The 18,712-nt window shown below is 36.8% G+C and overlaps 1 protein-coding gene across 2 annotated transcripts in view; it reads right to left on the bottom strand.

Moving 5' to 3' along the window:
* ARHGAP15 (Rho GTPase activating protein 15) overlaps positions 1-18,712 on the bottom strand; it is a 606,459-nt gene that overhangs the window by 187,421 nt on the left and 400,326 nt on the right. For both annotated transcript variants that reach the window (XM_046657907.1, XM_046657908.1), the window contains exon 11: positions 11,744-11,821. In XM_046657907.1, the coding sequence (XP_046513863.1) occupies positions 11,744-11,821 (78 nt within the window). The remainder of the gene's footprint in view (positions 1-11,743; positions 11,822-18,712) is intronic.

Genomic DNA, 18,712 nt, shown 5'->3' with positions numbered 1-18,712 from the left:
GTGACCTCAGTTGGAGGTGAGAGGTGAGAGGTTAGAGGTAGGAAGAAGAATATGGTTCATTGGACTGGTTGGACAGATACTCTCAAATTCTAAAGATTTTCTTTCGTGAGACTGTATTTTTTCCTGGTACTAAAAGCTAAAAGTTACCTTTTGATCAGGGCCTAACCATCATTGGAGGGTGGGGTCCAACATTATTCATTAATTCACTTATTGAATTAATTCATATTCAAAAAATATTTATTTGAAGGCTATTATGTGCCAGTTGCCATAAGAACTGGGGATACTTTGGTGACCAAAACAAGCAAGGTTTTACTCGTGTAAGAGGCTACAGTGTAGAGGAGGAAGGCAGGCATCGAAGCAGCAAATAAAGAAGCAAGGCAGTTTCAGACAGAATGTGCTCTGAAGAAAAGAAAACAAGATATTGGCATGGAGAGTGACTGGGCGGGTAGAGTGGAGGACTGTTTCAGATGTGTTAGTCGAGGGAGGCCTTACTGAGAAGGTGACTTGAATGTGGAGAAGAGTAAGTCTTGTGAGGGTCTGAAGGAAGCATGTTTCAGGTGGGCAGGTACAAAAGGCAAAGCCTTGGGAAGGAAATGGGCTTGATATGTCTGAGGAAGGAAGGAAGACAGGGTGGCTGGAAAATAATATGATGTGAAAATGGTACAAGGTGAGATCAGAGACACAGGAAGGAAGGAGAACCTGGCGGCCTGCAGATCCTAGTATTTTCTCACTAATTTGCAGTGAACAAATAACCAGTCTTAGATATTGGATTGGAATATCCATGGAAATATAGGCTGTATGTCAATGAGAATGTCATTTGCTGTATTTGCTGCTGTATTTCCAGCATCCTGTAGTTGCCTGCAACATACAGAGCTCTTTAAGTGTCTGTTAATTAACGAATGATGTAAAAACGAAAATGTTATTTTATCAAGTTCACCTCCCAGTTCCATATTGATCCTGATGCGCTAGGGCTCTCAGAGAGGAGGAAAGCTGATAGGGACACCTGCCACTCCTTCTCCAGTGGGCCCATGAATGTAAGAGCGTGAAGGAGAATGGGTTCTGAAGTCTGAATGACTCTGAGTCATTCATATCTTCATTTGAGCATTGCTTCAGCACCTACATTTGTAAACTTGGACGCATATCTTCAGGGTGTGCACGGGGACCTGAGAAGACAGCTTCCTGACCCTGCACCCGTTACTCTTCCTTTTCAAAAGCAGCTTTGAGGTGATGAGAATACTTTTTTTCTCTATAGCACACTTTTTTAGGAAACACTTCTAAACTACATGGAGCACCTTGGAAAAGAGGTGCTATATAAATATATGTGAGTCACTGAAGCTGTAACTACCAGCAACAGAGACTTCCTGTGAACAAAAACAAAAGCGTATTTTCAAGATTCAAAATCCAGTGCATGGGATTAACAAGAGCAATATAGTTTTATCGCTATTTATCCAATTCTAATTTTCTCTTTACTTAGTCATTCCCAATGTTTTGGAGCACCAAGACGGTAAGCCGAGGTATAGCACTCCTCCCAGTATCATGCCTGACTTGGCCATTTGCTAATAACACTTTGTTGAGGAACAGTAAGTCATCTCTCCTCAAGCTTTGTCTTATTGAGGCAGGGAATGGGGATATGGGATTCTTGACTCTTCATTTCTGCCCCATGATTCTTTTATCTGATCTAAAATCAAGCACTAATTTATGAGCCTGGAAGAAAATATAATGTAAAATACAGCTTGAGTTTTCTTTACTGAGACATCCAAGAAATGGAACCTAACATGATGTACAGATAAGATCATTCGATATATAGTTGAGTTGTACTAGAAGTTCATCATTCTCTTATTTTATTTTGTAGGAACAAATCTTTATTTAGTCCATCCAGTATCAGGTACTTTGCTATGTTAAGGATATAAAGATGAATCAAGCTTCTTACTCTTTATGAAGTCACAAGCAGTTAGGGCTTATTTAGTAAAAGGACATTTTAAAATTAGGTTTTCTCTTATAAAAGGGTCCCATAGGCTGGACACCAGCGAAGTATAGTTTCACAAAGAAAATAAGTGGTTTTTGATTCTTTGCAGTTGAAAAGAAGAAAACATCTCTCTACCTCCTCCCCTTTGGTAAACTTAATCCAGCAACCAGCATTACATTCTTTGGAGTAAGTTTTAAATGGATTCACCTTTCTGGCTTCATAACATTAATTTCGTGGCCTTAGAAAAGTTACTTAACCTTTCTGAACAGCGGTTTTCTTGTGGATAATAAAATTGATCTACCTTGCAAACTGTTATGAGGATTGGAGGTATCTCTAACTTTGTGTGCCTGCCATGTAGTGGACTCAGTGACATGCTAGCTATCATCAGCATCAGCATGATTCCGTTACATTTTTCAATATCATTGACTCCTTTGTTTTTTTTTTTTTTTTTTTTTTTTTTTAGCAAATCCTTAGGTAAAATGTCTTTCCTTTTCATTTATTCCAGAAGCTACAACATTGGTTGCAGTTGCAAAAAACATGTTAGTAACTTTAATCATACTAATAACATACAGGTTACATCCCTGGCATTTTTTAGTTATACTCCAAATCATGACTCAGAGTTCATAAAAGTTAGTGAACATTATTACATCAATCAATAGTCGAAGACAAAACCTGCCATCACTAGAAAATTGGTTAACAAAGGAGTGCTCATAGTGTGTTTTTGCTTTTCTCACACTTAAACCTCCTATGTCATGCAGCTTCTAGGTCCTGTCTCCACTAGAGAACCCGAATAAAACTAGCTGGGTATTGTGCAGAGGTTTCCAGACCTACCTATGCATTAGACTCACCTGGGTAGTTTTTCTTTTAAAATACATACATACAGGTCAAACCCCAGACTTTTTACCTCAAAGTTTCAATGACTGGGCTCCAAAATCTCTACTTTTGAAAAGGCTCCCCTACCTGATTCTTTAAAATGAGCCTCCCTGTGTCATCCTCTCCCCTAAGGGATGGATAGCAGTGTGACTTGCTTCTAGCCATCAGAATGCAGCCAAAGTGATGGGATATACTTTCATGATTACTGTACACAGGATTATGACTTCTGCCTTACCTAGCAGTCTCTCTCTTTCAGCGCTTTGATGAAACAAGTGGCCATGTAGTGAGACGGCCTATGGAAGGGTCCACTAGGCCTCTGTCCAACAGTAATGTTGAGGCCTGAAGCCCAACAACCCACAAGGAACGAAATCCTGCCATTAATCCTGTGAGCTTGGAAGCAGACCTGTCCCCAGTCAAACCTCAAGATGAGGACCCACCGCTGGCTGACACCATGATTGCAGTCTTACAGAAGATTCGTTTAATCCATACCCAGACTTCTGACCCACAGAAACTGGGAAATAATAAATGCATGTTGCTTTAAGCAGCTAAGTTGTTAGTAATATTATTACACAGCAGTAGATAACCGAAATAATTCTGAAATATAGTCGGAATTGGGAACAAGTGCTATAGAACATAGTCAGAGTGGAAGTAAGCTTGGTGTGTTTTCCCACTAATTTTTATTTATTTATTTTCATTAAGTACTTACTTACTTAATTAATTTATTTGTGTAAGGAGGATTGGCCCTGAGCTAACATCTGTTGCCAATCTTCCTCTTTTTGATGGAGGAAGATTGTTGCTGAACTAACATCTGTGCCAATCCTCCTTCATTTTATGTGGGACACCACCACAGTGTGGCTTGATGAACAGTGCTAGGTTTGTACCAGGGATCTGAACCTGTGAACCCTGGGCCATCTAAGCAGAGCATGTGAACTTAACCACTATGCCACTGGGCTGGCCTCCCCACTAACTTTTAATAACTACTCATTAATTCTGATGGTGATGATGGTTTATGATGATAACAAATTTTTATAAATATTCTTGGAGGTTTTCTTGAGGATTGCCATTGTATAACTCTGAAAGATTTAATTTCTGGACTCAATGACCAAATCTATATGTAAAAGCCACAGCTGAACTAGGGCCTAAAATTTCAGTAGACTTCATTCACCCTTTCCAATAAACATAAGGCTTTTCTTTTGTGATCTGGAATCTTCCAAAAGCCTATTGAAAACATAAAATTAAATTTCTCTTTTGTGTCTAGGAACCTAGAAGTCCTATGAATTTGGCTAGTAATGAGACGAATCATTGGATAGCAGAGAATCTCCAAAGCTTTCCTGTATTTGGGATTTTATCCTAGAAAATAAATCTTATTATCATCAAGGAAAGTTCAATCACGTGGAAGCCAAAAACCATGTTTAATTATTAATATTTAGTATTATGTTATTTTTAAGAAAACTAATATTGATCTGATTTCATCTAACTACTTGTCATCTTAATTAAGGGGAAAACTAATTATTACTTGGCTGATTCAGAATTTAAAGTCCTCACATTTTCATTCTTATTCCCATTTTGGAAATGAAGAGTCTGTGATTCAAAGGGGTTAAAACAGTTTCTATTAGACTGACAAATAGCTCGGAATCAAGATAAGGTGGCAGTTCCATCAATTCTTATCCGGTACTCTCTTCCCACTAGACAGTCTCAGGCTTTAATTGTTTCACTGCAGCCTTAGGTCAGCTCCTTATTGCTTGGCATATAGTGAATTATAAAATACAATTCACAATAAGTGCATGGTATAATTTTTCTTTGAAATAAGTAGCCAGAATTTGTGTACTTTAGTGACTGAAAGTATTCATAAAGTTATTATTAGGACATTTTGTAAAAACTACATAAAATGTACATGACTGTGAAAAGCTTACTGTTTTTGCTTCCGTGTTCAGCATTCTTTACTAATGACAACACATTTTCTTAAGCAGCTAGAAAGCAATACAAGTTTTGCCATCAATAGTCTTTGAGCTCACTGACTCAATGTAGCTGAAAAATGAGGTCTAAGAAAGTTTCCGAAGCCCAGAACGACATTAGAGTCTGGCTCTTTTATGATCAAGTGATCCTTTCAGCTTAAATGGGAAAAATAAATCATTGTTAAAAGATAATCTTGTCACATGGAAGCCAGAAAGGTGCAATATCAATGATTTGACTTACCAAAAACCACCCTGCGGAATGGAATAAAGCAAATAACACAGTTTGCTTTGTTGTTGCTGTGGTTGGCGGTGGGAGTGAAGCAGGCTTAAGGAAATACCTCATTTTAAAAATAATAAGAGGGCAATATAAACTCACTTAATAGAAAAGTGAACGGACTTGATACAAGGGCTATTTTATAAGAACAGAACTAGAAGTTTTGAAATCCTTTTCCAGATCTTTTTCTGTTTCATCCAATTGCTTATTTCATGATGAAACTGCCAATTGTTCACGTTATTTCTCTTTCTTCTTCTTTTATTCAATTTTTGATGCTGCAAATAATATGAAAAGCACAGGGATAGCTACTAAAGTTAATGCTTTGCTTTGCTTTGTGGTACAAATCTATATAAAAGCAGTTTAGATATAGTTGGTAACACAAAACTGTTTCTCTAATAGTTTATTTTCAATGGAGCTTATTCTTAGCATGCTCACAATAATAAGCAAATTCATCTTTTTAAGCCAATATTTAATTTGGATTATTATGCCAATAAGATCTGGGCGAATAAAGATATGCAAAGTGCAAGACTGTAAATTAATGGAAAAAATCTTCTTCCATTTAAAACAACACACACACACAATCGTATGCACACGCACACGTACACACACCCACACACCCAATTAAGACTCTTGGCCATGTAGATTTATGTCATTTATATATTTGTTCCTCTGGGTGTGAAAAAGTGAAGGAGGGTGTCCCTAAGAATCTTCGTTTAAATTTTTTTTCTATATATGGAAAACGTGTCTAAAATCCTTGTAAGAAATAACTGCCTCCAGTTCAGAGAAATGGTTGGAGGGAATATTTGTTACTGTGTACTAAGAAACACCAGTCTGGAAAATTCCCAGTCAGTTCTTCCACAGTGTTTCATAGTTCTCCCATAGGTTCATAGTCTTGGGAAGCTTCATAGTTGATATTTTCCAAAAAGGATGCCAGTCTTTCTTCTCCCTTTTTTAAAGGGTGAAAGAGAATATCTAAGTAATACAAAAGAGAGTCTGAACTGAAGTTGGAGTTTGGGCAATAAGCCTAGGTGGGCAGCTCAAACCAGAGTGTTGATGTCAGGAGGAGGGGGAATTCAGCCTGGTGGGATTTCCAAGGCCCACTGTCAAAAGTTCTCAAGACAGTCATGCAGCATCCTCAATGCTGAAGTCTGTTCTTTGCAAAAGTACCCCCATGCGAGAAAACCATCAGGTCACAGATCATTCTGAAGAATCAACGTAGTGTCACAGGCTGATGGCAGGTTGACATCTAAGGTCATGGACTACTTTTCTTTGGGGGATGTCCTCATAGAGTGTAAGAGATGCATCAACAAAATGTCACTGAAATCTGTCACCAAATAGAACAAACAAGGCAGCATGCTCGCTAATGCACCGACAGCCCGGTAAATCGAGAATCCTTGATGCCTTTCCCAAAGGCTGCAACAGAATAACGTGCTAAAGGAATTTCTTGGCCCAAAGGTAGATACAGAAACCCCTGCAGAGAAAGGCAGTCCCAGGCTTCTTCACAACTGCAATGTTTGGTGTTTTCTCAGGCATTTCTCTTTCTTAGCAGTTTTGGCCAAACTTTTGTGGCAGTACTTGTCACTTACCAATACTGGAAACCAGGGAATGAACAGAAAGTTACTAATAAGAGTGTGTATCATAAAAAGACTGATCTCTACTTTTATAAGGAGGTAATCAACAGTAAATGGATGGGAAATGCCAAATTATGGCAGTGGTTTTCAGCACAGGCTCTGAGTCAGAGACCTGGGATCTAGCCCTACCTCCCTCACTTACATGCTGTATGACTTTAAGACATTATTTAACATTTCTGAGCCTCAGTTTCCTCATCTTTAAAATGGGAACAATTGGGGCCGGCTCTGTGGCTGAGTGGTTAAGTTCGCGCGCTCCACTGTGGCGGCCCAGGGTTCGGATCCTGGGCACGGACATGGCACCGCTCGTCAGGCTACATTGAGGCGGCTTCCCACATCCCACAGCTAGAAGGACCTGCAACTAAGATATACAACTGTGTATGGGGGGGAGGTTTGGGGAGATAAAGCAGGAAAAAAAAAAGATTGGCATCAGTTGTTAGCCCAGGTGCCAACCCTTAAAAAAAAAAAAAGATTGGCAATAGTTGTTAGCCCAGGTGCCAATCTTTAAAAAAAAAAAATGGGAACAATAATAATACCTAGTCTGTGGGATGGCAGAAATGATTAAATTAAATGATATCATAAGCAAAGCACTTAGTACAGTGCCTGCTACATAATAAATTATGAAAATATTTTAGCTACTTTTATAGTAATAGTAATTATTGTCATCATTACTAGTTATAATTAGGAAGTGCATTTCAAAAGTGATTGCTTTGAATTTAACTTGTATGCCATCTGACCTGGAAGTATAATAAGGGTACCCAGTTCCTACAGATTTAGTGAGTCAAACTGAAAACTGAAACAAACTGAATCATTCAACTGGTGTATTTAGAATTGCCGATGATTACAGCATTCAAGAAAGTTAGTGAAATAACATGAAGTGCAACGGAACTGTTCTTGAAAATCCTCCAAATCGGTTTTCATTTGTTTAGGCTAATGATGAGTGGGGTTTGTTCACTTTAAAAATGTATATTTAGGGGCTGGCCTGGTGGTTAAGTTTGCACACTCAGCTTCAGTGGCCCAGGGTTCATGGATTCGGATGCCTCGCATAGACCTACACACTGCTTGTCAGGCCGTGCTGTGGTGGCGTCCCACACACAAAACAGAGGAATATTGGCACAGATGTAGCTCAGGGCCAATCTTCCTCACCAAAAGAACAAAAAAAATAATGTATATTTAGAAACTTCTGAGAAGGAAACATTGTAGAATGTGAACACGAGGAGATAAAAGGTATTAATACAAAGATGTTATGCCAAAAATCATTTATGTTCCATCTTCGAATAGAAAAAAGGATGCATTGTCTTCACATATCACTTCATGCTTTTCATGGAATTATCACTGCATTGTCACTTTATTTCATTGCTCATCCACATACACATTCAGAGGGGAGGCCACAATTTACTAATTCCGCCTCTTTGTATCCAGACTCTTTGCACTGATGTTCTTCTAAGTCAGCTCTGCTGTCAGAAACCAGTGTGTAGATGGAGAGGAAAGTATGGTCTTAGCACCAAGGTTATGGGTCCACTCCAGAAATTTCACTCAAAGGATAGTCTGATTAGCAAAATTTGAGAGAGGTTGATATATGCATTTCTTTTATCATCTAATTAAAAAAACTCCATAATACAACTTGGACAAAATCACCAGTATCAAAGGTCCTAATGTAGCATAATTTGTGTTGTGTGTGTTGCATTTTGACAGTGCTATAAACCAGGAAGACAGTTTACTGACAATTCTGTGCTACCAGATACCAACTCAGGCCTCTGTCCAGCTTTACATTGTCAACTCTCATGGCAACATGAGCAGCTACACAGCCTCAGAGGATGCTGAAGTTTGGATTGCAAAAGACGAGATGGACAGATTTCATATTTTCATTGCAGATTTTTTTTGCCTTTTCAAACTGCTGAGCATAATTTTTTTTTAAAGGCAGGAAATGCAACTAGTGTTTGTTTCTAGCATGGCTTCTGTTTTGAGATTTCTTCTTTGTAGAAGAAATGTGTTGCCCAGCTGTCTAGAATCCCAATCAGGAAATGGTTTCAGCATGAAATATATTGCAAGAATGATTTTAGCTGGTTATAAACAGGAATGAAAAGGAGGCTGGGGCTCTTTTACCCAATTTTTACCCACAGAGGAGGCACTCTGGTTCAGTCTAATGGGGCCAATGTGAATATGTGAGGCATAGTTTAGTTCTTTTTCTGCCCAGGAAGGAGAGTAATTGTGAAAGGCAAAGGTTTACATTAGTGAGCAAGCAAAGCTGTAGAGATTCTCAGTTATAGAGATTCTCAGAAAGAATAATTATGTCGCCACTGGCCAAAAGTACTGCAGTCAACGCTTAAAAGAGTGCTTCAACTCGAGTTGAACTGCTGGAGAATTTACTGCTTTTCAGTATTAATACTTCTCCTTTCCATACACACACACGTACACACAATACTTAACAAATATAATTAAGAATTCCCTCTATGGGGACCCAGGGCTGGACTACTATTGGTTAATGGGGAAGATACAAGGATGATTCAAGTCCTACCCTTTCACATGTATAGATATTTGTGGAAGAGACAGATATTTCCAACAGTATCCTATTTTCTTACTCCAAGACTTTCAAACATTAATGTTTCTGAAATATAATCACTGAGTACGTTCGATAATCTTCTCTCCAAAAGATGGCATCAAATCTCTGTGTCTTGCAGTAGATGGAACTTTAGAAGTTAGATGTATATGTACTACTGCAAATTCAACTGATGCTGAAAGCTACGCCACCATTATTTCAAATACCACCAGGGTCACCCTCCGGGGATAGGTTTCAGTGGAGCTTCCAGACTAAGACAGACTAGAAAAAAGGACATGGTCACCCACTTCTGAAAAAGTTGGCCATGAAAACCCTATGAATAGCAGCGGAGCACTGTCTGATGGAGCACTGGGAGGTGAAAAGATATTTCAAAAATACCTGGCAGGGTTCTGCTCCACTGCACACAGGGTCACTAAGAGTTGAAATCAACTCCATGGCACTAACAACAAAAATTCAACTATCCGGTGAAATGGGAACATAGAAAAGGAATCTGACCGGAAGAAAGTCACAGCTTCCTGGAGGAGATTATTTATAACCTGGGCCTTGACGAATATGGAGAAATCTACCAGGCGGGAATTCTGCTTGTGTATGTGGGATGAGAAGGAAAAGATAGGAGGATTTTGAGAACAGAAAGAAGAGAGTACGCAAAAACATCAAAAATACCACAGTAAGTAAACATGGGAGTACAGTTAGGAATGCAGTGTGAAGGAAATTCAGAGGATCTGAAGCTAGCTAGACGTCAGGTGGGAAGCCAGAGTAGGAAGACTTTGTGTAAATTCTCCTGAAGGCAGAGTCACCATTGACTGTTTTTAAGTGAAAGGAAAACTTACATGTATTGAACAGCTACCATGAGTCTGTTATGTTACTAAGAGAATGCCACAGGTTATCTCATTTAATTCTCTCAAATGTTTCCAAGGCATTTCTTGCCATCCTCTCCTGCGCACGTCATCTCAGATTTACCAAGAAACAGAGCACAGACAGATTAAATACGATGCCAAGGATGCAAGCAGAGAGTGGGTTCTACCCTACTTCTCTGATTCTAAACCTATGAACGATCTATAACACACCTTGTGATGTTTTAGTCTCCTTGTTTTTCTTCAACATTTCCTAATTTATTTATTTATTTTTTAATTCATAGTTTTTTAAAGAGAAGTTTTAGGTTTACAGAAAAACTGAACAGAAAATACAGAGAGTTCTCATATAGCCCCTCTATTACCTCCCCCTATTCTTTCCCTTATTATTAACATCCTCCTTTAGTGCGGTACATTTGTTACAATTGATGAGCCAATACTGATATACTATTATTAACTAAAGTCCTTAGTCTAAGTTTCACTCCGTGTTGTACATTATATAGATTTTGACAAATGTATAATGTCAAGTATCCACCATTACAATATCAAACAGAATAGTTTCATGGCCCTAAAAATCCCCCGGGCTCAGCTATGCATGCCTCCCTCTCCTCAAATCCTCTGCTACACTGCTCTTTCCTGCCTCTGTGGTTTTGCCTTTTCCAGAATGTCATACAGTTGGGCTAATATAGTACATAGCTTTTTCAGACTGGCTTCTTTCATTTAGCAATATGTATTTAAAGCTCCTTCAAGTCTTTTAGTGGCTTGATAGCTCATTTCTTTCTGTCACTGTTTATCTATTCACCTATTGAAGGACATCTTGATTACTTTCAAGTTTTACCAATTACGAATAAAGCTGCTGCAAATATTTGTGTGCAGCATTTTGTGTGAACATAAATTTTGAACTCATTTGGGTAAATACCAAGGAATGCAATTGCTGGGTAGAATGGTAAGAATATCCATGTTGCATAAAAACATAATAAATATGTTTATTTTCATAAGAAACTGCCAGACTGTCTTCCAAAGTAACTGTCTTATTTTGCATTTCCACCAGCAGTGAATGAGAGCTCCCAATGTTCCATGTTCTTGCCGGCATTTGGTATTGCTGATGTTTTAGATTTTAGCCATTCTAACAGGTGTGTAGTGGGATCTCATTATTGTTTTAACTTGTAAATCTTTAACGAAATACACATTTCCTAATGTTTAGTTCTTTTACTTACCTATTATGTATTTTTCTAACATCTGTGATTTTGACTCAAATTTTTCATCATTCATTTATTCATTCATTTATCAACATACATTAAATTGTCTATTATATGACAGTAACACTTTTTAAAGCTGGGTTATTTTTCTTTCTTTTACTATGTTATTACTTTCTTCTCCATTTTTAGTTTGTTATATTCCATTCATTATTTATTTCACATAAACTATTAGGTTGTCTTTCTCATTATTGTATTTATCTCCATGTAAACTGGATTTCTTTTGCCTCTCTGGTGATAACTGTTTGATTTCTTCAACTTTCTCATTCTCTTTTCAAATCTTTTATCATTAAGTATTCATAATACACACATCATAGAATCTGAAATATTGGTAGAGATGAAAATACTGGAAAAATATCTGAAGTGAAGAAGTCACTTACCTTGGTTGACAATAAACCTTAACTTCTGTATTGTTGCCAGATTGCCACTAACTCGATATATTCCATCAACATCTAGACCTGAAAAGAAGAGAGCAGGTTATATATTCATTCATATGAAAACGGAGATGCTAAAAGAAAAAAAAATTAACAAATATGGGAAGGAAGAAAGTAGTAAATCACCACTAAATATCTCTTCCTCACAGAGAAAACAAGTTTCTATGTCCTAAACCAAGCAATCTTCAATATTTTAATCCCAATAAACTAATCGTGAAATTCAGTGGCAGTTAATCTTCAACAAATTTGAGTCTGGTTGACCATAAAAAAGCAGTAGGTAGCATGGGATTTCACTGTATAATTATGATTCATTCTCAAGGAAATGACAAGAATTAAACTAGGGGTGGGGACAGGGAAGAAGAACTTTCACATATATATGTATCATTGACCCTTTTTGGAAAGATAAAATAACCCAAGGCATTTGTGAAGTCTCCCTTCCTTTCTGCCTCCCTTCCTTTCTCCCTTCCTCCCTTCCTTCCTGCCTTCTTTCCTTCTTCCAGGCCTTCCTTCCTTCTCCCCCTTCCTTCCTAGCTCTCTCCTTTCCTCCCTTCCTCTCCTTTCTCTTGTCACTCTCTCTCTCTCCTTTTCTTCCTTCCCTCCCATTCTTTTTCTATTCTTCTATTCTACTCTATTCCATTCCATTCCATACCCTTGTCTTTTTTCCAGTAGTCACTACAGCATAACACGTATTAGTCTGATATTCTAAACTACAGAATGAAAATTCTATTCCAGATGGATACCTAGTTTGATAATCTCTAGTGTATTACAGTCAATCAGGTTCTGCATTAGAAAGGAACAACAAAAAGGAATTCTTGACAAAACTGTGAAATTAGTTTTAGAGTATTTTAAAACTAGTCGTCTATAATTCAAAATAACTTATACTGGCAGTGGATTTGAATAATCAACCACTTGTTTTCCACATGTCTATTTATAGCATCTGGTTATTTCCATGACCAGGTTACCAAAAAAGGTGGAAAACTAGGAAAATGAAAAGAGGAACATCTATTCAAACACTATTATCATCCCTAAGAAATGTTAATGACATGATTTTAATGTCAGGAGTGTATGTTTCTTGATGTGTCTAAGCCCTCGGAGAGGCCTGGGTGAGATTACCAGCCAACGCTAAGGTCACTGTCTCTATCACTATCTGAGGAGGTGGTATAGCACCATGGTTAAACATTGTAATTCACAATCAGAAGTATTAAGTAAGTTGGTAGAGATTATTTTTATAGTGTAACAGAATAAAGGCATTGTGAAGTTCTTTACCGACGTGAAATGAGCTCCTTTATTGCTTTACCATCTCCGTTTTCACATACTTTATAGTAGGCACTTTTCTGAAATTTTGCAAAATATTTATTTGGCAGATTAAGGTAGAATAACATAATGTGTAACACTGATATTAATGGTATAATTCAAAACAATCATTCATTATTTTATAAGATTTTATTTTTTAGGGCAGTTTTAGGTTTGTAGCAAAACTGACAGAAGGTACAGAGATTTCCCATATACCTCTGGCCCCCACACACTCACAGCCTCCCACATTATCAGCATCCCCCACCAGAGTGGTACATTTGTTAGAACTGATGGACCTACATTGATACATCATAGTCACCCAAAGTCCATTGTTTACGTTATGATTTGGTCTTGGTGTACATTCTATGGATTTGAACAAATGCATAATGACTTGTATCCATCATTATGGCATCATACAAAGTATTTCACTGCCATAAAAATCCTCTGTGTCCCACCTATTCATCCTCGCTATAATTTTTACTCTTTCATGTAATAAACTACAGAGTAACTTGGGATAACATCATTAAAATGGAATAGGTATTAGTGAATGTATAATTGGTGTGTTTTGTAGTTCTAGAATAATCTAATAATAAATTACTGAGTCTCTGTCCCTTCCTCAGAACTATGAATATAGGAAGAATTGAGATGAGATTGGACACCTATTAGCATGTGGTGAAAGTGACTAAGACACATGCGTTTATAAAAATCAAATACATTCTTCCTTCTCGATGCACAAAATAGCTTCATTAATCAAAGGGTACTCTGATTCTTTTCTTTTTAAGTTCAAAATATCTTTGACAACTTAAATCTGACAATCATCCTAATTAAAAATGTTCTAATTTTTTTTTTGAGGAAGATTAGCCCTGAGCTAACATCTGCTGCCATTCCTCCTCTTTGTTTTTGCTGAGGAAGACTGGCCCTGAGCTAACATCCATGTCCATCTTCCTCTACTTTATATGTGGGGCACCTCCTCAGAATGGCTTGACAAGCAGTGCATAGCTCCACACTCAGGATCCGAACTGGCGTATCCTGGGCTGCCGAACCATAACATGCAAACCCAACCACTGTGCCACCGGGCTGGCCCCCAAAAATGTTCTAATATTTGATTGCTGGTTTTGGTATTGGATCATGCTGGTCTTCATTTTATGCACATATACTCAGAACTTTATAATTTATTAATCATTTTCTTTCTTGCTTTGTCATTAGCTAGTGTTCGGTACTTAGTGTTAACCTATAAACTTTAAATAATGTGATAGATTTTTAAATATTAAAACATACATTCAAGTAAGTGTGTTCCTTTCGAAGTTTTCCCTCTTGAAAGAATGCTTAATTTTTCTGAATATGCAGCCATTAAGGAAAATATTTTTGAATTCTTCCCTAAACTCACCTTTAGTGGCTCCATATTGTTTATAGAAAAATGTTTATGATGGCAAGTTTGGGGCCTTTGATGACAATTTTGAATTTGGAGGTAACCAATGGTCATTCATAACCACAAATGGTGAATAATGTCATCTTGCTTACCACCACAAACAAAGTTTGACCAAGTGAAAGTGATCCTCATTTTTTCCATGACTTACCAGTTATTCTGAAGGAATTTGAGAAGCAGAATATTTTAAAAAATAGAAACATCAATGGAATATGTAGGACTACATTCCCCAAATGAGGAATCTTAACATGTTTTTTAAAGAATCAGTCAAATTAGCTCTATTTAAAATAATGATTAGAGATGAAATGTCAATTAATATCTACTACAATAAAAAATGTGAAAATTTACCATATATTTCTTTTTTAAATTGTTTTGTTTTGGTCATTGGTTGGATCTTTATCAGAGGTCATTAGTAAACAAAATTACTTGAATTCCAACATATTTTTATTGCAAATAAGGACCTTATTTAAGCCTCACTTTAATATACATATCTCTTTATATGAGGCATAAAATCAAGTGCATTTCTATTTTGAAGCTAGGACTCTTCCTTTTCTAATATTATTTCATATGTTATTGAAATGCATATGTTGTCTGGAGTTATACACTGAATTTCAACTACTGAAATTCCCCAGTATCCAAAACTTTTTTTCTCTTATAGAAATGCGAAGTTATAGCATATAAGTGCCCCCTTGGTCTTTCATAAATTTCAGTAGAAGTTTTTTTTTAAGTTCAGTAATCAAAAACACTTGAAAGAGTAGTATGGTTGGATATATTATGTATGAGCAACTGGAAAATGCTATACTGTTTAAACAAAGCGGCCTCATCCTAAATTAATAACCCAGTTTTCTTTTGGGATAGAAGGAGGGAAGGCTGAGGCTGCAGACAGGAGGGTAACTCAGACCAGTGCCACCACTATGCTTGTAAAACTAAGTCACAGCAGAGACACTGCTTTGTGGCTTAAGATAGAAACCAGAATGTAAGAGGGAGTAAAGAAAATATATTAGATGCAATTTGAATCTAACTTGACACAACTTCCAAGCCCTTTAGATTCAGAGATATCGACACCATCTATCTTGTGAAAGATAACAATCTCTGACATTAGCAGCTCCTGCTTGGAATGGCTCATGTTCTCCTGCTATCATACTTTTTAAATTACATAAATAGAGTGAAAATGACAAAGTGCATATTAAAAAGGAGAGTATTACATTTTGCAAAATAATCTGGAACATATCAGTGAACTTTTTAGCAGTTACAAATTATATAGGTGCAGTCTTGAAGTTGATTAGCTTTCCCCTGAATGGCTCACAGAATGGCAAACCCAAAGTCCTGAGAATGTTACTCAAATTACAATGATTCACGTGCCATCTTCTTTTTGCTCCAAGAACTTTGAAAGTTATGCCAAACCAAACCAATGTAAATTGGTGGATTTGGACATCCTTTTCAAGACCACATCATCCTTGCTGGATGGGAAACTACTTATTTTGGAAATATAATTAGACCTCTTATGATTTTTAAATGAGCAATGTCTTCAAGGTACCCATGTTGTGCTTTGGTGAAGTTTGGAGAAAAATCACTTTGAGAGGTACTTCTTTCAAGAAAATACCATGACTGTGAATGCTGAGAGAAATTTTGCCTGTTATGCAGAAATACTTTGGGAACACGATGAAACGAACTCATTTTACGTTTTTTTGGTTTTTTTTTTTTTTTTGGTATCAGACTGGCATTAACGGCAGTAATAAAAAATTCTCTGAAGAAATCCACATTCACCAAAATATTGTTTATTTGTTCATCATCAGCTGACCTTCTTAAGTTTCCCAATAGCGTTCACTGTTGATAGAAATCACTGGGTATTGCTGTAGGGGATTTTCCCCCTCCCTTTTCTTCTGAAGAAGCTTAGACTAGGATAGACACACAATTAGGAGTTATTAGACCAAATGGTGGTCTAAACCCAGTGGAAAGTATGCAGCTGTCATGAGTAATTCCCACCGTAAATCTTAGACACTTTCCCAAAAGAAATCTAAGAGACCAGCACTGTTTCCAGAGTTGACTGGCCTATCTGCCAAAATACGGGCAGTTTTTAACAATGCAGATGAGCCTGTTAAAAATAGTTGCTAACTGTGGATTAGGTAGCATTCTTGGTAGCTTGAATGATAGACAAACCACAAAGATGTGGTGTTTGAGCCTGGTTGAGAGGTGTGCCCAAAAAGCCTGCTTGTTTTTCTGGAACATAACAAAATGCATCTGAACCTCTGGAGTCTGAAATGTGGGCTGGGAATTTTGCACAGTCCCTCTCCTGAGATTTATGGCACTTCCTAATTCTTAGGAGGCCAGAGCTACCGCAAGAAGAGTCATTCTCACAATACTTTGGTCTTCTGGCTTCTCCCTCTGGCAAGAGGCATTGAGCACAGGAACACCCAGACTGTCCCAAAAGAGCATTGCACATTTCTTTCTCAGTCCTTCTGAAGGTCCTGCTTATTTTCAGAGCTGAATATGAGGGGAGGTTTTGTGCCATTCTGAATGGCACCAATTTCCTCCTCTAAATCGAAGTGTTTCCAACTTTCTGTTGCTAACTTATCTGTTCACATACTTTAGATTCAATGACTGAGAGTACAGGATATAATTTGAAGCTCTTTATAAATTTAATTTCTACTTTTTCTCAATGGCTGGTATTTATGCTGTACCTATTGCTGGCTTTATTTAATTATTTCTAGTAATTTCTTTTGAGATATCCATCCTTCAAGCATGATTACCTTAGGAAATAGTTGACACAATTCTGATTTCCAAAGAAGAATGATTTTATTGTATATTATAACCTTATGACTTTATAATGACCATTTTAAATAGATTTTTTTTTTCACTATAGAGGCAAATATACTTACTTGGTAAGAACAAATACTAAACCACACAGAAGATTATACAAAGATAATGAAGTACCTACCCCTTTCTGCTGTCCAAAGACAGTCATTGTTAATAGCTCTGTTTTAGTTCTTTTTCTTGTTACTTATTTTAAGTTAATTTGTCATATTTCTGTTTATTAATTTATTAACTTTGAATGGTATTATTGACTCCCTATCACAAGAGATAGAAAGTTTAGTGCATTCATCGTTTCTACCACTTTTCGGTGTACCCTCTTTCTCTTTGTTATTATTAGTTACATTTGTCTATTTCTACTTCCTAATATAGCAAATTACCCCCGTGCTTTAAAAAAATAAGGAACTTAGTGCATTTACTCTTCCTTCCCCTTCACCTCATCCTCATCACTTCCAATTTTATTCTTTATGTTATTATTGCTTATATTCTTAAAGTTTAGAACATTTTACTTTATTCCTTATAAATACTTTTGGCTTATTTATAGGTTAATATTAATCAGTATTAAAAAAAAAGGACTGTGATTGAGTTCAACATTAAAATTTTGTTTCACAAAAGAGATGTCCCAAAAGTCAAAGCCTAGTGTAGCTTCTTCCTCTTTTCTAGGTTCTCTACTTCCTCAGGCACTGCCAAATAGAGATTTCTGTGATGGTGGAAATGTTCTATATATTAGCTTCTCAAACCAGTAGTCACTGGCCACATATGGCTGGCTACTGAGCACTTGAAATGTGGTTAATGCAACTGAGCAACTGAATTTTTATTTGATTTGATTTTAAATAACTTAACCACATGTGGCTTGCGACTGCCATGCTGGACAGTGCAGCTCCAGGTCAGAGTCAACCACTGCTCCTCTCTTGAATTCCACTGTTATTCTTTCTTGGATTTATTTTTAAGAGTTCTTTTTTCATAATAGTATGTGGTTGATAAATTTTCTTATTTTGTCCATCTCAGTGACTATTTTTTTTTGCTTCATAACTAATTGATGATTTGAGTGTTTGAGTTTCATAATCTTTTACTTTTCTATTTTTGAAAAATGATGTTGCATTATCTTTTAGCATCACTGCTGTTCAGTTTGATATCAAATTGATTCTTGATGCTTTTTGGGCAAATTGCTTTTTCTTCTAGGATTTTTAAGAAATATTTTCTCTTTAAACTTGTGGAAGTAAAATTTCACTCAGATATATCTACATCTAGGCCCTTTCAATCAGAAAAAATTTTCTTTCATTATTTGTTTGATCTATCTTTCCCTCTATTGTCTCTCTTCTCTCTACCTAGAATTTCATTAAGGTGGACATTGTTCAAATATCAGATTACTCTTATGATGGAAA

The sequence above is a fragment of the Equus quagga genome, chromosome 4, assembly GCF_021613505.1.
Source record: "Equus quagga isolate Etosha38 chromosome 4, UCLA_HA_Equagga_1.0, whole genome shotgun sequence".
Lineage (NCBI taxonomy): Eukaryota > Metazoa > Chordata > Mammalia > Perissodactyla > Equidae > Equus > Equus quagga.
This window is presented reverse-complemented; position numbering and strand designations above follow the sequence as displayed.